At 43.5% G+C, this 20,360-nt stretch overlaps 2 protein-coding genes across 5 annotated transcripts in view; both read left to right on the top strand.

Annotated features, from left to right (window-relative positions):
• si:ch211-26b3.4 (connector enhancer of kinase suppressor of ras 2) overlaps window positions 1-7,980 on the top strand; it is a 36,263-nt gene extending 28,283 nt beyond the window's left edge. For all 3 annotated transcript variants that reach the window (XM_031571424.2, XM_031571423.2, XM_031571422.2), the window contains exons 15-23: window positions 2,572-2,620; window positions 2,826-2,874; window positions 3,336-3,508; window positions 3,736-3,809; window positions 4,437-4,508; window positions 4,658-4,728; window positions 5,420-5,499; window positions 5,797-6,621; window positions 6,842-7,980. In XM_031571424.2, coding sequence (XP_031427284.1) covers window positions 2,572-2,620; window positions 2,826-2,874; window positions 3,336-3,508; window positions 3,736-3,809; window positions 4,437-4,508; window positions 4,658-4,728; window positions 5,420-5,499; window positions 5,797-6,621; window positions 6,842-7,066 — 1,618 coding nt within the window. In that variant the 3' untranslated portion in view covers window positions 7,067-7,980. The remainder of the gene's footprint in view (window positions 1-2,571; window positions 2,621-2,825; window positions 2,875-3,335; window positions 3,509-3,735; window positions 3,810-4,436; window positions 4,509-4,657; window positions 4,729-5,419; window positions 5,500-5,796; window positions 6,622-6,841) is intronic.
• Window positions 7,981-11,508: 3,528 nt separating this feature from the next.
• apool (apolipoprotein O-like) lies at window positions 11,509-18,606 on the top strand. Of its 2 annotated transcripts, none has more exons than XM_031571421.2 (10): window positions 11,509-11,683; window positions 12,306-12,407; window positions 12,494-12,613; window positions 13,126-13,180; window positions 13,321-13,419; window positions 14,061-14,152; window positions 14,265-14,363; window positions 16,066-17,206; window positions 17,366-17,593; window positions 17,795-18,606. In XM_031571421.2, the coding sequence occupies exons 1-10, from the start codon at window positions 11,672-11,674 to the stop codon at window positions 17,881-17,883; spliced, it is 2,037 nt and encodes a 678-aa protein (XP_031427281.1). In that variant the 5' UTR covers window positions 11,509-11,671; the 3' UTR covers window positions 17,884-18,606. The 2 variants fall into 2 exon arrangements, with proteins under 2 accessions (XP_031427281.1, XP_012675003.2); XM_012819549.3 differs by having other exon boundaries at window positions 11,514-11,683; window positions 16,066-17,203; window positions 17,321-17,593.
• Window positions 18,607-20,360: the final 1,754 nt, after the last annotated feature.

The raw sequence follows: 20,360 nt of genomic DNA, 5'->3' as shown, positions 1-20,360 counted from the left end.
AAATTAAGCCTCCCTTTTCTGTACCATTCTGGTGGCCAATAACTAACATCACTTTACTCTGTTATTGGGACCTCTCCGTGGGAATTGAATGACTCCAAATCTTGAGCAAGGATCTTCGCATCTCCTCCATAGACTTAGTGGATCTTATTATCTGTTCCTGGGCTAGTTTGCCCAGAGACATTTAATGCACAGTTGGTGCTCCACTTTCTGTTGTTGTTTTTGCTAAGGTACACGTTCCCACTCCATCTGTCAGGAGCATATGAGTGACTGAGGGACATCAAGATAGCACAGATGGAGACATATCAGAGAATATTCAGTAAAAGTTCCGTGGATGAGCACTGTAGTGGACTGGTGAATGCAAGCATGATACTTCGCAAGGCTTTGTGTACATACTATACGCAACATTACCGTAAAAAGACCCAGTATTATGTCACACGTTATCCACATGATTTACAAACTGACATTCCTGTGGATGTTTAGCCAAATGCATGATTCAGGACACTCAGCTGACAAGACTGCATGGCAGGAATGCAGGTCAGAGGAGCGCTTTTTCACTTTCCCATGCAACACTTCAACGTTGTTAGGGAAATAGGTGAGTTAAAGTTTGACTTCTACTTTACAGTGGTAGACACCGGTTTTACAGATTTCCACCAGTGTCTTGTTTTACATGACATTTTGCACTATGTGCAAGTTAGAGAGATTGATTACAAGGAGAGAGAGATTATTTGACAAGTTGTTTTTTTTTACTTGGAGGTAAAAATATGTTCTTAAAATGTGTGGCACTCTTTCTGTATACCCCTCATCTTCTCTCTACTGGCGTAGTCCTATTTTTGGAGTGTGGTTTGTCATGTTTCTGTGGACTCCGTGGCTTGGTAGTAGCCATTGTTAATACATGTGGCACTGTGTCAGTGTGACACTCTATTACTGTGGTTGTTTGTAAGGACCAGAGCATGTCCTTTTTAGTGGTACTTTCCTGTGTTCTCTTGTGTTTTATTACAGTTTTCTCAGTCGCTTTTTTACATTTCTCGAATCATCCTTAACATTATCAAAACAGTAAGTTCATTTCCTCGAATCATCCTTAACATTATCAAAACAGTAAGTTCATTTCCTCGAATCATCCTTAACATTATCAAAACAGTAAGTTCATTTCTCGAATCATCCTTCACATTATCAAAACAGTAAGTTCATTTCTCGAATCATCCTTCACATTAGTTTGTCTACACTAATAATGATTACAGCAATGACTGTCACTGCCACCAAAAAGTCCTTTTGCCATGGTTTGTATGTTTTTATGTTCACTGTATGCACCTATGCACCAGAACAAATTCCAGGTAGGTGTAAACCTACTTGGCAATAAATACTATTCTGATTCTGATTCTGATTCTGAAGATAGTCACATTTTGTCATGTCAATGTAGAATCATATCTTGGAAGTATATTCCATATTTCCAAATTTGCTTTTTGCTGTATTTTGTTCACTCACAGTAATTTATCACCATTACAGATTATTGTATTTATTAATATTTTATTATTATTTTATATTATTTTCTAGTAAGTTGAGAGCTGTTCATGTCACTGTTCATGTCACAATTTCAATTAATAAAGTCTTTGAGAAACAAGTAATATTATCCTAATTACAATTATGATGATCATAGACATTTCATTCATTCATTAAATAACTTTGCCATTGGATATGTATGAGTAAAGTAGACAGAACAGTAATCAGCAAAAACACCTAATGCTGCTTTTGTGGAGAAAGCTTACATTGACCCAAATGTCCACATACGTTTGACATGCTGTCTCTTACAAAACCCCTCCCACTCTAATGAATGAGATTCCTGTGGACAATTTGATGTGATTTTATGTGATTATATGTGTTCTGTAAAGCCTAATGGGGAAAATAGGACTGAACACAGTGTTGTCTGACAGTGGCACACTGTTACTGGATTTCCCCTCATGCTGTCCTTGCACATTGACATTGAATTTAGCAAACATTCAAAACAATACCATGAAACTGAAACTGATGAAGGAAATGGTTGACTCATAATGTTAACTGGTTTAATCCATTTGCATGTCAGTCCTTACACAATGAATAGATACCTAGATGTTTTGGGGGCTCAACAGCAGACGGTTGTACATACCCGTTGTATGTATGTAGCATTTGGAAAATGTTCAAAAGAATGAGAAATTGCTGTTCGTGTACACAAGTCACTAGATGATGTGGAGGTTGTTTTGAGAATTTTAATTCGGGTCAGAGAATTGCACCAAAGCGACTGAGAAATTAATTTAATTCTGTGAAAATGTGGTCATTTCAAGAAGCTGTGTTTTTCTAAAGATGATCAGAGGGTGCCCATATGTAGGTTATAGAGGAGGAAAGCTAAAAGTGACAGCCAGTTTAACACAGAGTCGGTGTTACACACAGATTCTCCATCAGCCAGTTTAACACACAGTCGGTGTTACACACAGGTTCTCCATCAGCAAGGAGAGTGGCTACTGTCAATTTCATTTTTCATTTGAATTCATAGTGTTTTGTTTTCTGACACATAACACTGTGTCCCTCTGTGTTGTACAGGTATGCAAGTTCTGCCATTGACAGACAAGCAGGAACATCAATGAGGAAGGTAAGTACATCGACTCGCTGTCATGGAATATGCTCCTGTTTCTTTGTTTGATTCAGTTTTCCTAATCTGCCATCACGTCTGATACACTTCCGTAAGAAAGTTTCTTTTTCTGTCACTTTGTCTGCTCTCTCTCTCTCTCTCTATTTCTCTCTTCCTCTCCTTGTGTTTCTCTCCCCCACCCACACTTTCTCTCTTTCTATTCCAGTCAATGCACTATGCCTCTTTAAGGACCAAGACCAAAAAGAAGAGCAAAGGTAAGAGAATCTGATGGACCCATTGTGTTATTTTTGTATGCAAAACCATTCTGGCAAAAGGTTGATTGATTGTTGAGCTCAACAGCCAATGAAATGCCACCCCTCCCTTCCATATTCCTGAAATAACATGTTGATTGGCTGGAATTGTTTATGGCTCGGTCTGAGCCACAGTGTTTGTTTCCCATTTGCTGTGCCAGAACTGTGTACTAACTAAGTTTGTTTGAGAGCACACACACATTAGGGACAGCTAGCGGACCTGGAATTTGACAAAAAATGTATTGGATTACAATTGCAGACTGTACCTTTAAGCATCAAATTGAACAAATTGCCTTATTGTGCTGTTTCATAGGTCAGAAGAACCCTTATATGTTTGGCTACCTTTGTGTTATACTGTGAGGAATGTATGTATAATTCTGTGTCAAATTAGTGTTTCAATCTCCATATGTCTCTGATGTGGTCAGGGTCGCTCAGCAATGCGAGTCGCAGGAGGATCGCGTGTAAGGACCTGGGCCACGGCGATTGTGAAGGCTGGCTGTGGAAGAAGAAAGATGACACTGGCTACTTCACCCAGAAATGGAAGAAGTACTGGTTTGTCCTGAAGGAGTCAGACCTCTACTGGTACACCAACCAGAATGTAAGACTATATATGCTTTGCTGTGTTTCATCACCTTATGTGACATTAAAGTTTACTTGATATATTTGCTCAAACCAAGTGCAGAAACCTGACATCCATTCAGCTGAATACAAATATTGTCAGGGAGAAATAACTTGCTGAAATCAGTGATTAGTGATTGACAAACATGATCTGATGCCTTATCTCCCGTCTCTCACTGTCTTGTCTTGTGCGACTCGTGTTCTCAGGATGAGAAGGCGGAGGGCTTCATCAGTTTGCCAGAGTTCAGAATAGACAGGGCCATCGAGTGCAGGAGGAAACAGTAAGTTCCTGGATTTGCCTCACAATAACTCACACGTCGTACTATGGTAAATGGACTGCATTTATATAGCACTCAAAGCGCTTTACAGATTAATGCCTCAGACATCTACCCATTCACACACCGATGGCAGAGGCTACTATCTAAGGTGCCAAGCTGCACATCGGGAGCAGTTGAGGGTTCAGTCAGAGTGTTGCTCTAGGACACTTTGACACTTGGTGAGATCAAACTAGCAACCTTCCTATTGCTGAATGACTCCTCTACCTCCTGAACCACTATCGCCCCTATCGCTATAACATATGAACCCACAGCAATATTACAAAGCCTATCTGATCGGCAAACTTAGTTGTTTTCCTTTGTTTCTTTGTTTCTCTTTATGCGTATGTGTATTTGAATGTTTTTTTTTGGCTCTAGAAGATTACAACTCCTAGCTGTTGTTGTATAGATGATGTGTCTTTGTGTGTGTGTTAGTGCAGAGAGCGTTTTAGTGGTGGGTCTGTAAGACCTTCAGGCCAAAAGGAAACTGGGTCAGTGCAGCTGTGGCCTGTCTCATACTGCTGCAGCTAAGAGCAATGCAGTGGAAAGTTTGCATGATGTTTGACCAGAAACTCTCTCCTATCTCTGCCACAGCGCTTTCAAGGCTTGCCATCCCAAAATCAAGAGTTTCTTCTTTGCCACGGATCATTTGGAGGAGATGAATAGGTAAGGCTTTTTTCTGTTCCTCCATCCATCCCTCCCTCTCTTCGCTTCATCTCTTCTCATCTTCTCTCCACTCAACTCATCTCTAGTCCTCCTCTCCACTCCTCTCCTTTTGTCTTGTCCTTTAGTCCATCGTTTTTTCTCTCGCACAGATGGATGAATCGATTGGGACTGGCTGCCATTGGATACACCCCAGATGATCCTGTTCCCCGCCCAGATGAAGGTGAGAACATACTTACCAGAGTGCAGTCCAGTACTCACCTACTGCACACAGGCTGTGTATCTATCTACCTGCTTAGAATATGAAGTCTCATTTGTTGAGTATCACTATAGAATGTGTAGCCTAGTTGCAGTGTCTGTTGTTGGCCTAATTACAATATGTAGTCTTTAGAATATTTAGTCTTTAGAATATTTAGTCTTTAGAATGTTTAGTCTTTAGAATGTTTAGTCTTTAGAATATTTAGTCTTTAGAATGTTTAGTCTTTAGAATATTTAGTCTTTAGAATGTTTAGTCTTTAGAATGTTTAGTCTTTAGAATATTTAGTCTTTAGAATGTTTAGTCTTTAGAATATTTAGTATTGTCTGTTGTCTACTCACTTTGAATTTGGAAATCCAGTCTATCATCTGATGACAGATGAATGTTAAAGTCTGTTGCCAGATGACTCTATTGATTTTATATTCATAACATATGCTGTAGTCTTTAGATACATTTTGTAGTCTGCTATCAGTTGAGTAGATGTGTTGTCAATAGTGCTGCTTGTGGTGTTATCCGAGTAGTCTAGGTTATAGTCTGCTGACGTCAGCCATGGTGTGTGGTGCTGTAGTCTATTGATTTTGGAGAAGTAGTTGTGTGTATATAGTTCTGTACACATTCAGGAGAAGTACTTTTCATTTAAGGGTGTTTTGTTTGGCAGACTACTGGAGTGAAAGTGACCAGGAAGAAATGGATGGATCCGTGACGCTCAAACATGAGAGCTACCACCGAGGCCACAGTGTAAGTCACATCCTGTCACTCTCTGTCTGTCTTCCTATAGAAAGATGGAAAAATGGATAGACATGGAGGGATACAGATACAGTTGTGTACCTTGCAACACCTTATACTAATACATGCACACACACACACACACACACATAGACACACACACACACACACACACACACACACACCCCCTCCTTCATGACATATTCTTCACCTCCATACAGACACACGTACACGTGCATTTTGGACTTTGTTTTAGGACCCTATCCATTACTGCATTTACTTACCTGTTGTGTTGTCTTTGTTCGTCAGGCTAACCCCACCAGTCCCTTCCCTGAGCGCCATTTCTCCAGCGGCTCCACCTTCTCCCACTCCTCAGCTGAAGAGACCCACTCCGGCTGCCGCTCCTCCCACCGGGAACGCCGCTCCTGGCAGGACCTGATTGAGACGCCCCTGACCAGCGCCGGCCTGCACTACCTGCAGACGGGCGACGCCGAGGGCGACTGGGGCGGTCCGGGACCCCACGTACCCCCCCTCTCCCCCGACCACCGCCGCCACCAGGCCACCCTCCCGGCGCAGCGGCACCGCCCCCTGGACCGCGACGGGCCCTTCCCCCTGACGGACAGCGAGGACCGGGGCTCGCACAGCCACGCGCACAGCCACAAGCAGCGCAGCCACAGCCTGCCACGCAACCGCGACGCCCAGGCCGCCCTGCCCCGCCACACCCACGGCACGCTGCGGCCCCGGGCCCACGCGCATCGCGAGGCGGAGGAAGAGGCGGACGAGTTGGGGGAGGGCGGCGGGGGCGGCGGGGGCTCGCGGCGCAGGCACAACAGCAGGCGACGGGACGGAGGAGGAGGAGGAGGAGAGCGGGCGTGTGAGGTGGCGGAGCGGGAGGCCGAGGTGGAGCGAGAGAGAGAGCGAGAGAGAGAGCGAGAGCGCGGGCCGGGCGGAGAGGCGGCGGTGGACGGCCTGCAGGAGCTCTACCGCACGCTGGAGCAGGCCAGCCTGTCGGCCTTCGGCCAGCAGAGACCCTCCACCAAACAGGAGTTCCGTCGCTCCTTCGTCAAGCGCTGCAACGACCCGGCCACCAACGACCGACTCCACCGCATCCGAGCCCTGCGCAGCACGCTGAAGGTAAGAGAGGTGGAGTGGGTGGGAGAGAGGGAGGGAGACAGAGAGAGCTACATCTAGACTGGTAGAGGGACAGAGGTGTAAAGGGTGTGGGTGGGGGAGGGCAGGGAGAAAGAAAAGAAAAGAGAGAAAGAGAAATGGAAGGATGGAAGAGAGCACCCTCGTCTCTTGAAAGACGCACTGTGACATTTGGATGATAGACAGCCTGCTCTTCCCCCTCCAGGCCAAAGAGGGCGATATGGCCATCATCGGTCTGATTCTGGACGACCCCTGCCTGACCTCGCGGAAGTTCCGGGAGTGGAAGCAGCGCAACCAGGAGCTCTTTGTGGACATCTGCGAGTTCAGCGCGGGTCCCCTGGAGCTCGCCTCCGACGCCGCCGCCGACCTCTCACCTCTGTCTCCCACCCTGATGATGCACACGCACTCCTTCATCGAGACACACGTCTGAGGCGCATATGATGGTCATCGACACACACTTCCTTTTTGCCAAAACACCCAATAGCATTACACACATATGTCACAGACATCCAAAAATGCAAACTTTTACAGAACCTCATGTCCATCCACTGTTATTTACTAACTCCTATGCCCTACAGTATTGACATGTATGTGAAATGTAAACACACCCATAAACTGATGAACAAAAACTTGGAAGAAGCACTGTGGAGTCAAGAGACCCCCCCCCCCTTCTGCCCCTTGCCCTCTTACCTTCTCCCTGATCCCCAACGGACAGCTGACTGAGGAGCCGACACACTGTTACCATCACACACTCACTGTAACTATGGGAACAAACACACACACACATACTGTAACCGTGGTAATGGATGAATACGGTGAGCGATTGCAAAAAGCTCACAGACACCACAGAGACTGAAGCCAGAGGAGGAGTGAAAGGATGTTACGAGCTCCCAGAGCCCATGTGAGCTACTAATAACAGACCCACTCACTGGAGATGTTGAGGTGCCCCACTGCATGCCTGAGGAAAAAAAGAGTCATTCTTTCATATTTAGTGCTGAAGAAGAATATATGAACAGCAACTACAAGGAACTGAACACAAACAGCGATAATTGTTCAGGGGCTGTATCATTTTTCTCTTTTTTTTGAATCAGCTCTGGTTTTGTTTTGATTTTTTTTTCCTTTCTTCCCCTTGTATGCTGCAGGAAGAGCGATCGATGTAGCTGTGGGCAATGGGCTTCATTCTGTTACCAAGCAACACACACACCGCCCTACTGTGTAATTGTATGCAGCTCTCAAAATGTGTGTGTGTGAGAGAGACAGAAAGAAAATGTTTGGTGTATTTGTGAGTATATGGATTTCAGTGTGTGACAGGGGTATGTGTGTGTGTGTGTGTGTGTGTCTGTGTCTGTGTGTGTGTGTGTTCTGTGTGTGTGTGTGTGTGTGTGTGTGTGTGTGTGTGTGTGTGTGTGTGTGTGTGTGTGTGTGTGTGTGTGTGTGTGTGTGTGTGTGTGTGTGAGTGTGTCTTGAATGGGAGATATGATGAGAGTCATACTTCTGACAGAAGTTTTTTTTCCCCCTGTATATCATTTAAAGGACTGGAACATCCAGTGTTTGTATGTATTGTTCTATAAGTTCAATCCTATTTGAAATGCAACGTTTGCATTGGCTGCTGAGTACCCATAGGAATGCAAATACAATGATTATTATTATTGGTTAGTCTCTTTGCAGCCATTACAGTGTTGTTCATTTCCAACATTTTTCCCTTTGGCATATTTATATTGTTGCTCAAACATCTGCATGGTTTTAAAGATAATTCTGCCATTCTGGCTAAGAAATGTATATAAGATAATAGTCTCTTGTTTGCATAGCTGCATCCTCTGTTCAAAACTGTGAACTCCTCTTGTGAATGCAATCTTCGGATTCTGCATCAGCAGAGTCTTTTTACTTCTCTATTTTGGTTTTTAGAAAAAGAGTGTAAAACAGAAAAAAGCTTTGCGTCTCTGAAATGACTGTTTCTGCTTCTTCCCAGCATTGGCTGGGGTTACCTCTTAAAACTTTGGGTTGAATTCAGGTCCTGAGTTTCTCTAAGAATTTCTGTCTTATACGTATGTGTCCTCTTGGTTTCCTTGTGAACTTATTCATGGTCCCCTGAAGTCAAATATATCTGATATATGGCATCGTCCTCATCTTAGTATGGCATCGAGCTAAAACTCCATAATGTCTGAATCGGGTCACGTTTTCAACACATGCAGTACAGTATATAATGAAGATGTAATTTCTTTGTTTTGACTGTGAATAGAATCATTGTGGAATGTACTTTAATTGGACTGAATGTAATCTTTTTGATGTGGTTAAACATGTACTTTTTCAGAACATACACACATTAGGATGCAGAAGGGTGACGAGAGAAGCTGAAGAGGGGAGTGATGGTGCCACTCCATAGTGAAGGAGAATCAGAGAGATAGAGAGAGAGAGAGAGAGAGAGAGAGAGAAAGAGGGAGAAAGAAAATGGAGAAAAGATGGCAGAAAGACAGCCTGTCTTAGCACCCCCATCTCTTAACAGTGATGAAGTACATAGTAGAAGCCAGCCATGTGTCTGAGCTGTGTCTGTGTGTTGGTATGTGTACTCACATGTGCATTCATGCACGTGTGTGTGTGTGCGTGTGCGTGTGAGTGTGTGTGTGCGTACGTTTGTGTGCGTATGTGTGGGTGTGTGTGGATGCATGTGAGTGTGTGTGGGCAGTATGAAAGTGTGTGTGTGTGGGCTGTATGAAAGTGTGTGTGAGTGTGTGTGTGGGCTGTCTGAAAGTGAGTGTGAGTGTGTGTGGGCTGTATGAAATCTGGCCAACGGGTCCCACTGTGTTATTTTGGGCATTTGCCCCCCAGGTCACTGCTCTGCTGTATCAGATGTAAGTTGCACTGCGACATTTAAAAAAGGAACATATTGCTCTTTTTTGAAAATATATTATAAGCGTTTACTCTGTACAATGACTGATCGACAAAAAAAGGTGTTATATGAAAGAGAGATACATTTATTCTTCCTATGATTCAGAGTTAGCCCTTTTTTCTGAAAAACCTATATAAAGATTGTAAAATTTAAGTTGTAAAATTAATAAACTGAATTATCTGCACTGTTACATTGAGTGGAGAGGGTTCTTGTATGTCTCCATGGTTATGTCCAGTTATTTACAGATACAGTTGAAAGGTCGTGGAACTGGGTGGAAACGTAACCTGAAAGATCGGCATGTTCCAACGGATTTCATGTGAAAACACCACATACTATATTATAACAGACCTATTTTAGCTCTGAAATTAGTTGGGGCTGCCTGGCTTAACAAAGAACTTGATGGAATGCTGGTTTGATGCGTAGGGTGTCGGTTTATTCTGCATATTCTATGCAACACACCAGAAGCACACACAACACATTACAATGGAGAGAGAGAAGGAGGGATGGTTAGGAGATATTGTCCATAGTATAGTCTCTTCTGTGTTGGCCTTGTCTTCAAAGGTGGCGATGTTTCCTCAATGTCCCAGCTTCACTCCTTGCTATGTTCTCTCATCACACGTAGCGGTCGGTGTCTCCGACCGGCAAACCCACAGCAAAACCTAAGTTTCCTGCATCATGTTTTTTATAATGTTCTTCTCCTCTGAGTAAAGCATACAAGTTACATTTCAGTTTAAGAAAGGTAGAATACACAACTTAATGTCTAGGGGTTTGATTCAAGGTGTAAGGTGGGGTGTGTTAGGAAGGGGAACAGTATGGGGTATACCTAGATATGAGAGGTGTATATGAAAGTATATGAAAAAACACAAATATTCTTCACAGTAAAAACATGACATTGAACTGTAGGTTCACACCAGCAAATGCCTCAGTCATTTAGCAAAAAAGCGCTCATAAAAGAGTCATTTAAATTGATATAAACTTGCTAAATAAAACAGTTAATGCAATAGCAAAGCCAACACCACCTCACTGTCTTATATCGTCACACCTTTTCTGGTTGTGTCATGGTTCACCTTTCAACATCCTCAACCCAATCTCTCAGCACCCCTTTCACAGGACTGATGCTCTGAATTACAGAGTTCTGCACAGGACTGTGGGTAGATTTGGGTCGAAGGGTCCTTTTCATGCCCTTTGCAGTCGTCGTACTCTTGGACACCTGAGGGAAGTAAGAGGGGCCATAGACCCCACTTCAGAAGAAAATGACAGGCGGACAGAAGGACTGTGCGGTACAATATGATTTATTAACCAGGTGACAAAACCTTTGTTGAGAATTCAAGCAGCCTCCAAGGCAAGGGTATAAGGCAAAGATTTCTGAAATTAATCAGCTTTGTCTTTGGCTACTGGTGTTGTAATGATGGCAGCCATAGGCCAACATCTGCACATGCCACAAGAGATCTTTTCAGTGAGTCTTTTTTTACTAGTCCTCTCTGTTGCCATTTACAACAGCCAGTCTGAACTTTCTCTGAGCCCTCTCTCAACCCTAAAGACATGAGGTGAAACTTGATACAGACCCAAGCGTCACAGACTTCCTTCTCAAGAAAGGGCAAGGCTTACTGTTGGAAAGCATAACTGCAAACTGTAAATCAGTTATAAGTGGAATTATTTGAAAAATATGAATCTTCTCATTTTTACTGAACATTTTCAGTACACAAAATAAAATGTGTTTCATAATTGTTCTTTGGTGTCAAATTAGAGAAAAACAAAGATTGTATAAAATACAAAGAACGGCTTTGTTGCCTTTTATTTTCATAATTTAGAGCGTAAACATTATTTAAAGTTTCCCCATTAATGACGGTTGGGAAATCTAATGTTGGCGTTTCTGTGAACTGTTGGACTTGTTTGTCAATTGTATTGAGGGACTAAACACCAACAAATTAGCATAGACGTATGCTGCTAAAAAAAATCTGAAAATATTAGAACGCTTTGGATCTGTGGCGACTATTGCTGTGTTCGCTACGTAGCATTCAATTAACTGATGGGGAAAGATGCGCTACCGAGGAAAGAAGTCAAGTATGTAAAGGGGTCGCAATTCATTCCACGCGTTTTACGTCCCTCTTTGGTTTCCATACGAAAAAGACAGGGGGAGGGACCATCATGGCTTCCAAGGTGAGTGGTATTTGCTAACGAAAAACTTTCACCAATGTTTGAATGACTCGTTCAAAAAAGATTGTTTTATCATGTTGGCATTTATGGCAAACTATACACTCTCGTTTGTTAAAACGGAATTAAAAACCTTACGTGAAGAGCACGTCGCACAGCGACCATTCCATGCCTTGCATGCTCGTTTCTCTGAGAACATGTTGTACTAAAGGCTAATACTGAATGGTGCCGATGTGTTTAGTTGTATTTGCGCTCTAAATATGATTTTACATATAGATAGCATGATAATACGGAATCTCTTAGGGTTTCCAGACAAGACAAATTAGATTAGGATTATTGCTGATTAATCTTGTAGAAGAGGTGCGCCACTTTAATGAACTAACCTATCAGCGAGCCTGTTTGAAAGGAAGCACACAAATTAGAAGGTCACAACGTCTGAATCAACTGGATATCATTCTCTTATTAAATTGTAGTTCGTTCTTCTGGACAAAACAGTGTAATGACGATGACCAAATAGTAACCACGAACCTATTTCACGCTAACGTATTTCCCTGTGCGAGTTCATTTGTCAGTTGTAGTGACTATTTAACTCGAGTTTGTGAGGAATTGTTTTTGTCCACATCCTCAGGCCGTGAAGCTGACAGCCGTCCCGGCTGCTCTTGGACTGGCTTCATTTCGTGTTTACGCCATGAGTGAAGGGAATCATGAAGAGCTCGTGTCTCCACGAGAGGTGCGATAAAAGACACCCATGACATGCACACTCTTCACATACAAAGGCCAGTGCAAAGACAAACATGTTGCTCTCTGTCTCCATAGCTGTCGATCTACTCGCCCGACCCTCCTGCAATGCGCTATGTGGAGGAGCGGCCAGGACCACTACAAACAGGGCTGGGTATCGTGAGAGTGGGACTACAGCCCTATGTCCGAGCAGTGAAGGTACCCAGATCAATGTGATTTTAGATTGGTTTTTGTCCCCCTCAACACCTGCCTTGCCACAGGCCTTTTTGGTCAGTGTTGTCCAATTTACAATGATCATATGCCTGCAATGAACATGAATTGTTGTTTTAAATGATTCTCTGATAAAACTTTATGTTATTTTGATTTTTTTTATACTAAATTTCGGAGTTGTTTAATGTGTTTTGTTTATTTATTTTGTCTGTTTTGTTTTGTTATGGTTTTTTTTTATTTTGTCTTCGGTATTATGTAGCCTCAATCAGGGCATTGCTGCAAAAGAGCCCTGTGCTCAGTCAATTATGAATAAACAATGATGATGATGATGATGATGATGATGAATACAGAGCGTCTTAGCCAGTAGTATATAATGTTTAGATGACAATTCAGTACAGAAAAATATTAATGATGATTACACGTGTGTGACAGCTATCCAGGAATTTCAGTTTGTATTGACGTGAATTATTATTGTAATTGTGAATTATATGTTTCCGTAGAATGCCTGCATTTCAGTAAAAGTTGGTGCGGTAGCTGTTTACCAATCAGGACAAGGTAAGAAAGGAGTTATGATAAGAGTGGGACTGTGTACTTCTTTGGACTTGCTTTTATTCAAATGGTTGTGAACACCATTGAAAGGGAATGTGGTCCTGTTCTTTGTCTGATACAAAATACTTGACTCTTGTTTTTTGCAGATACATACAATTTCCTAAGAGATCCTCCCCCAGGCTTCCTGCCGAGGGTGGGCGTCATAACAGTGTCTGGGTTGGCTGGACTGGTACTGGCACGGAAGGGTAAGGCTAGGCCCTCTAGTTAAGCATATTACTTTTGAGCCCTGAAATTTCTTATGAAAATGCATACATTTTTTGTTTTCTTGTCAGTGACAAGAAATTACTCATGGTACATTGTTTTTATTCTTTATGATGCGTTATGTCTTGTCTTGACTGAAAGCTCACAGAAGTTTTAAAATAGGTCTTCAAGAGATCACTAAAGGGAAACTTTGGGATTTTTTAACCTGGGCCCTATTTTAAGATCTTTTTGGGTCCAAACTTATACTAAGGACAATTATCAAAATCATAATTGGTCCAGTATTGAGTTAGAACACAATGACGGGCAACTGCAAAACGACATCGACAACATATCCATTTTATAAGGTTCAGGGAAAATTCAGACAGTGAAATGAAATTTTGAATTCTGAAATTTATGTCATCAAACTCTTAGGGAAGATTGCTCCTATTGGCAAATATTTGCAATCCCTGTTGATGAAGGTGATGTTCTTGTACCTCCTCTAGAGCAAACTCAACTATTTGCATTGCATCCATTTTGCCAACTGCCCAGACAGCTGCATTAGTCACCTGTAAAACAAGCCCCCATGGACATTTTTTCATTGTCCTAGCTCGGTTGTTTGCAGAAAGTTTGTGGTTTGTGTTTGTAGGGTCGCGTCTGAAGAGGCTGGGTGTGCCTCTTGGTCTTACGACAGTGGGAACCGCAGTGTGCTATCCCACTCAAACAGTTGGGCTCTTAAAGGTATGTCACCTTAAATTGCAGAGGGCAGTTGTATTCAATTCAGTGAAGACTGAATTTTCTGTACAATTTCTATCCTTATTTTCTATTTCTACCTGATCCCCACTCTCTGTAGGTGACCGGTAAGAAGATATATGCTGCTAGCTCATCAGTGGCCTCAGTTTTTAAATCCAAACCTAAAGAAACCATTATCACCCCTGCTACCAGCCTTGAGGTATGTAAGTGCACTAACGAATGTGACAAAAATGACAGTCAAGTCAAGAGTTTGTGGTTGTTTTGTTTTGTTTTGTTTGTTTTTTTCCTTGTGGCATGCAGAGTTAGTGAGAGGTGATTCCATAAACACCTCAATATACCTCTGTCTGGCCCTCTCTTTATTGCCTATATACTGTCTCCTTCTCCTCCATCCTCCTTTTACGTAAGCCGCCAATAGTTGTGCGGTTTCAATAATTTTGCACGTTATGCTGTTGTAACCTGCGTTGTTTAGACATGACAGTCCCGCACAGACTCAAACTTGCAACCTTGGACATGGGAGGCAGGTGTGCTAGCAAGAAGGCTAAAACTCATGTGTGTTAGCGTCTGTCGCTAACACGTCTCTTTAGGTGTCAGGAAGTGAGGTTTATTCACTGCACAGCTCTGTACCCGCTGGCTTCCGTTACACTCACACTCCCAATCCGGCTCATGGGCACTAGCATAACCTGCGTTACATTGTACAGGATGGACCTCTTCTGGGGAGTGGGAGTTTAAGCCCCCCCCCCCCCCCCCCCCCCCCCAGTCTATAATGAGATGGGCCAGGTTATGGTTTCCTAAACTTTTTCATTCAGCTTTACTATGTGATTGCGAATGGATTTAAAATAGTCTGTCTTATTATCATGTCTCGAGATGTGATACTCAGAAGAGCAGGTCAGAGAAGCCTTTTTTTTATTTGAATATGCTGGGGATAAGCGTTGACAGCACCAAATGGCCTACAGTTTGTTCCCAGAATATTTTAAAGTAAAAAAGCAATGCAATAGATATCATTTTAATGTAATCAATGTCGAATACTATAGTTGAGACAAACCTAATATTCTGTTGCAGTAAACTTTAAGACCAGTCTTTTTGCGCCACCACACCATACATATCCTATTGAGGAAAGGAGTGAATGTAGCCTACTAATAAATCTGGGTTTCCATCTCCAAACATGTATTCAATGGGAAAATAGACCTGACCTCTCCTGCTCTCACAAGTCACAGCGTAGCGAGTGCCAGAATGTTTTCTGTAACATTTAAAATTTCAGCAAATATGAAGGGATCAAATAAGCTCTCCATTTTTCATTTGCAAATGTGTTTAAATAAATGAACTGCGATTTATTAAATTGAATGTGTATCATATGTTATGCCAGCCCTAGGCATGCTAGAATGGGTGCGTTTCTGGGATAGGCTATATTGATCTTGACAAAAATAGCTTGCCATGGAATCTAAGTTGCAAAACTGACACTTTCTTTTCGTATAGGCTAAAAATCACATACTTTGATTAACAGAATAACAGTCAGTTTGAGGGGATGTGGCTGGGGTATCTTGAATCATGTCTGACGAGCTACAGTTATGTGTCAACAAACAGCAGAAGAAGCACTATGGTTTCCTCCTTGGGAAAGCGCTCCCAGTGCACATGGTCAAAAAATCGCAGAGATATTACCATCTTCTTACTATGTAATATCGACTCACTGATGCATTCAGTTTAAAGGGATTGCTGGGCAAACCTTTCAATAAAACTAACTTTGGCCTGGATCTGCCAACTTAGTGCTTTTGGCCACACCTTTACCTTTAAAGACTCGTGTGCATTGTTGGCTTCAGAGATCCTCAACCAAGGGGCCACTGTGTTAAATAATGAGTCAATGTAGCTCTTTTTTTTCTCTAATCTCCCACTTTGTCATTTTGCAGCCAGCAGCACCTGTGACAAGTCCAGAACCGGAGGTCCCGGAATCCAAAGCTTTGCCTGAGCCCACGACCTCTGAACCAGTCCCAGCCGTTGATGCCCCTCCTGTTCCATCTGAAGAAGTCCCTCAGCCCCCTACAGATGTGACTGAGGTACCCTCTTCAGATACCCCGGCAGCCCCGGAATCTGCCTTAGAACCCGCCCCTGAGACTGCAGATCCTATTGTTCCGGAAGCTGTCCCCACCCAAGAGGCATCAGCTCTGGAACTGCCTGCTGAAATTGCTGAGGTTGCACCTGCACCTGAACCCACAACAGAGACCCCACCAGCTGAACCTACCCCAGAGGCACCTGCCGCTGAACCTACCCCAGAGGCCGCACCTGCCGCTGAACCTACCCCAGAGGCCGCTGCTGAACCTACCCCAGAGGCACCTGCCGCTGAACCTACCCCAGAGGCACCTGCTGCTGAACCTACCCCAGAGGCACCTGCTGCTGAACCTACCCCAGAGGCCGCACCTGCCGCTGAACCTATCCCAGAGGCCGCTGCTGAACCTACCCCAGAGGCACCTGCTGCTGAACCTACCCCAGAGGCACCTGCCCCTGAACCTACCCCAGAGGCACCTGCTGCTGAACCTACCCCAGAGGCCGCACCTGCCGCTGAACCTATCCCAGAGGCCGCAGCTGCAGCTGAACCTACCACAGAGGCTGCAGCTGAACCTACCCCAGAGGACGCAGCTGCACCTGAACCTACCCCAGAGGCCGCAGCTGAACCTACCCCAGAGGCCGCACCTGCTGCTGAACCTACCCCAGAGGCACCTGCTGTTGAACCTACCCCAGAGGCACCTGCCGCTGAACCTACCCCAGAGGCACCTGCAGCTGAACCTACCCCAGAGGCCGCACCTGCCGCTGAACCAACCCCAGAGGCCGCACCTGCCCTTGAACCTACCCCAGAGGCACCTGCCCCTGAACCTACCCCAGAGGCTGCACCTGCCCCTGAACCTACCCCAGAGGCAGCCCCTGAACCAACCCCAGAGGCCGCATCTACTACCGAAACTACTCCAGAATCTAAACCTGCTGAAGCCACTGAAATGATTGCTGCTGAGGCCCCAGAGGTGGCACCTGCAGAACAACTTGCACTCACTCCAGGTAACAAAGGGCTGGAGAGTCTGTCCATGCAGTCATTGCATCTGTGTAATATAACGTGTATACTTGTACTGGGTAATTTGAATGTTGTATTTGATGTATATCCCTCCCCTGCAACAGGTACTGAAGAGGCCACACCCCCTGCACTAGAGCCAACCCCAGCTGTTGAAGAGGCCACACCCCCTGCCCCTGAGACAGCTGTGGCTGCTGTTGACGACGCCACTCCCTCTGGCAGTGAGCCAAGCTTCGTTATAGTGGAAACACCTGCCTCTGAGACGGCCCCCTCCTCTGCAGAAGAAGGCACGCTCTTGTCTGTGGAGGAGACCACCCCCGTAGCCATGGATCAGCCCCCTATTGTGATTGAAGAGCCTGTTCCAGTGAAGGCCATTACAGGTGAGCAGTCACACGCCTAGGGCCTGTTTAGACCTATAGTTAACTTGCCTTCATGTTTTCTGTCCATCAACATCTGTGTTGTTACCATTTTAAAGAGCGCCTTGTGACAAGGGCATGAGGGGGTTGAGCTTTAAATGGACATTTGAGCCTCTGTCTGCAGATAGTAAATGCACTTTTCCCCACTGTTTTGTCTTGTTGTAGACCCATCACACTTTGTCCCCAATCCTCTGCTTCTGGACCACGGCCAGTCCCACCCTGAGGACGCCGACTTGTACAGCACTCGCGGCTAAACCAAAATGGTGGTGACAGGGGGCACTGAATGGGAGGTGTGGGTGATTAACCTCCCTTGAACTCAAGTAATGAAATCCAATGCCTTGGTCACACGGTAGTCTCACGGGTGATCTACACAGAAATGTGATGTTTAGGGGTGTCATGTCTTGTGAAGGTGTTTCTCAGTAATTCCTTCGGAAGCCACAGGCTTTGATCCTTTTACCTCGGTTACATAGATCAGTTTACCAAAAGTGTGTGTGTGGTATACATATGTGATGTGTACACTTACATGGCAGTCTCAGGCGGTCACACATCCCTACACACACTGAACACAGTGGAAAAAAAACCTGCAGTTCTGGGAGAACACTGCTGTTATTACTAAGTCACATACAGTCATAAGAGTTTAAGCCAAGGGACACTTCCTGCCATGAAGGGAAGATGGCATCCCCACCATTTTATACTGTGATCATGTACAGTGCTCATTTTTACAGGACAATACGTCGAGTCGTCTTTTATAAATCAAATAAAAACTTTGCTGAGGTTTAGAATGTTTGTTTAGCCACACATTAGTTTCTCTGTCAGCTTGGATAGAATATCTAGACAATCTATGCAAAAACATCTGTTTGAAATCTTGGGGATCAAAGTCATATTCAAACTATTAACTGTTGAATGTAACTTAAGGTGTATTTGGTTATTTAGCTTCAGATTAGTATAAGTGAGCTTTGACTTGGCTGTGTCTTCTTTCCAGCTTTAGGTCTCCTTAGTTTGTGCAGATACTTCTCAGTTCTGATGCGCTCAAACGACAATATTCGTAGCTTTACATGTGCACATCTGTAGTGTGTCGACTGATGTTTGTGATGGGTGGAATATTGAGTAGTGGAATCACTAAACCATGGTAGGAGTTCAGAGAGAAGTTTGTTGCGGAAAGAGGAAAGTTAATTTAAACTATATTTGTACTTTCATAGGGTTCTCTTTCAATTATGATGTGGCAGTACTTGAACACACATTTTCAGTTACTTTTTTTACAGTATTTTCACGACCGTATCTTAAACTCATGTTTTATAACCTATGACCTGAAACAATGTGACACTCACCTAACTTGCAGTAACTTTATCTCATGGCTTGGTATGTCTGTACCTCTTGTGCAACAGAAAAAATGAAAGGGAAATAAAATGGAATACATTTTCAGAAAATCTTCTCCAATTAAGCACCTGCTGTTTCACACCTTGTGCCTTAATTTAATAAACATTTATGCTGTAGGATCATTAACCCTAATCAAATCCTGTACCTGTTGTTCGTCTTCTCTGTGGATGCACTCAGATGGTAGAGCAATGTGTCAGAAGTACCACTGGATCACTTCCTGAGTAACACACATATAGTGTTCAAATACATCCCTACACCAGATACATTTCCTGTCATTTCAGCTGTGTTTAGTTAAAGAGGCATTGCAGAGATTGTCTAAAACTACTAAGCTAACTAGCTAACTGCCAATAACCTTGCCTTGCAGAGACCAACAACAGCACAACTGGCACTGATAAAAGCTAGCGAGCTTGCAAATTGATTACTGCCTTTCATTCATATATTTGGGGATGACGTCTTGATGTAAAAGCTGTAACATTTTACAAAACTGCATAGTTTGACTGGGCAGCTAGTAGTAGGAATAACAGGTGTTGATCTCTTCCTCACATGACCATGTATCATGAATTTGAAAATGAATTTGAGTACATTACACAAATTAGTTAACTAACACCAGAGGGCACTATTCTTCAAAAAATAGTTTAAGAAAACTGATGTGCCATACGTCTCCAAACTGAGCTGGTGAAGCAGACGTGCCAGTTCTGTGAGCTTTCTGTTCTGTCTGTGTTGCACCCTCTCTACTAAAAGGTAAATCTTCTGTTTCTTCCTCTAGGTCTGTTATTCATTATGTGACTGATGTGCATCAAGTTTTAGCCCAAACTAACCTTTCTTATGACTTTTTTTGTTTCCATCACTATAACCATGTATAGTTTCAACATGTTCAACGGTGATTGTCTATGAACTTGACCAAGGTTCCGATGTCTCTTTTGGGACTGGTCACAGACAACACATAATCTTAATCTGAGTGGGTTGGAAGGTAGTCATAGAGATATCTAGATATCAAATATATATGAAAAAGTTTCAAGTAATTTAAAACACTGCTGATCCTTAAACTAGTAGCACTCCATTTAAATCATTTCTACATAACTGAAAGGGAGCCAATGCTGGTATATAGGAATTGGGGTGATGTGCTCCGTTCACTCAGTCGATGTGAACATGCTGGAGGCGGTGTTTGAAATAAGTTGATGATGTCTAAAGGGGTTTGGAGAACACTGGAACAGTAGTCAAGCCTCCGAGACATAAAGGCGAGGAAGATGGGTTATAAGTTCTGAGTGCTCACTCTGATTATGATTTAAGATAATAGCAGGCTGATTCGCTGATTTACAAAGGCTAGGATCTGATATCTCATACATAACTAGAC

This window comes from Clupea harengus, chromosome 8 (genome assembly GCF_900700415.2).
Source record: "Clupea harengus chromosome 8, Ch_v2.0.2, whole genome shotgun sequence".
NCBI lineage: Eukaryota > Metazoa > Chordata > Actinopteri > Clupeiformes > Clupeidae > Clupea > Clupea harengus.
Note: the sequence above shows the minus strand (reverse complement) of the source record. Positions and strands in the feature narration are given on the sequence as shown.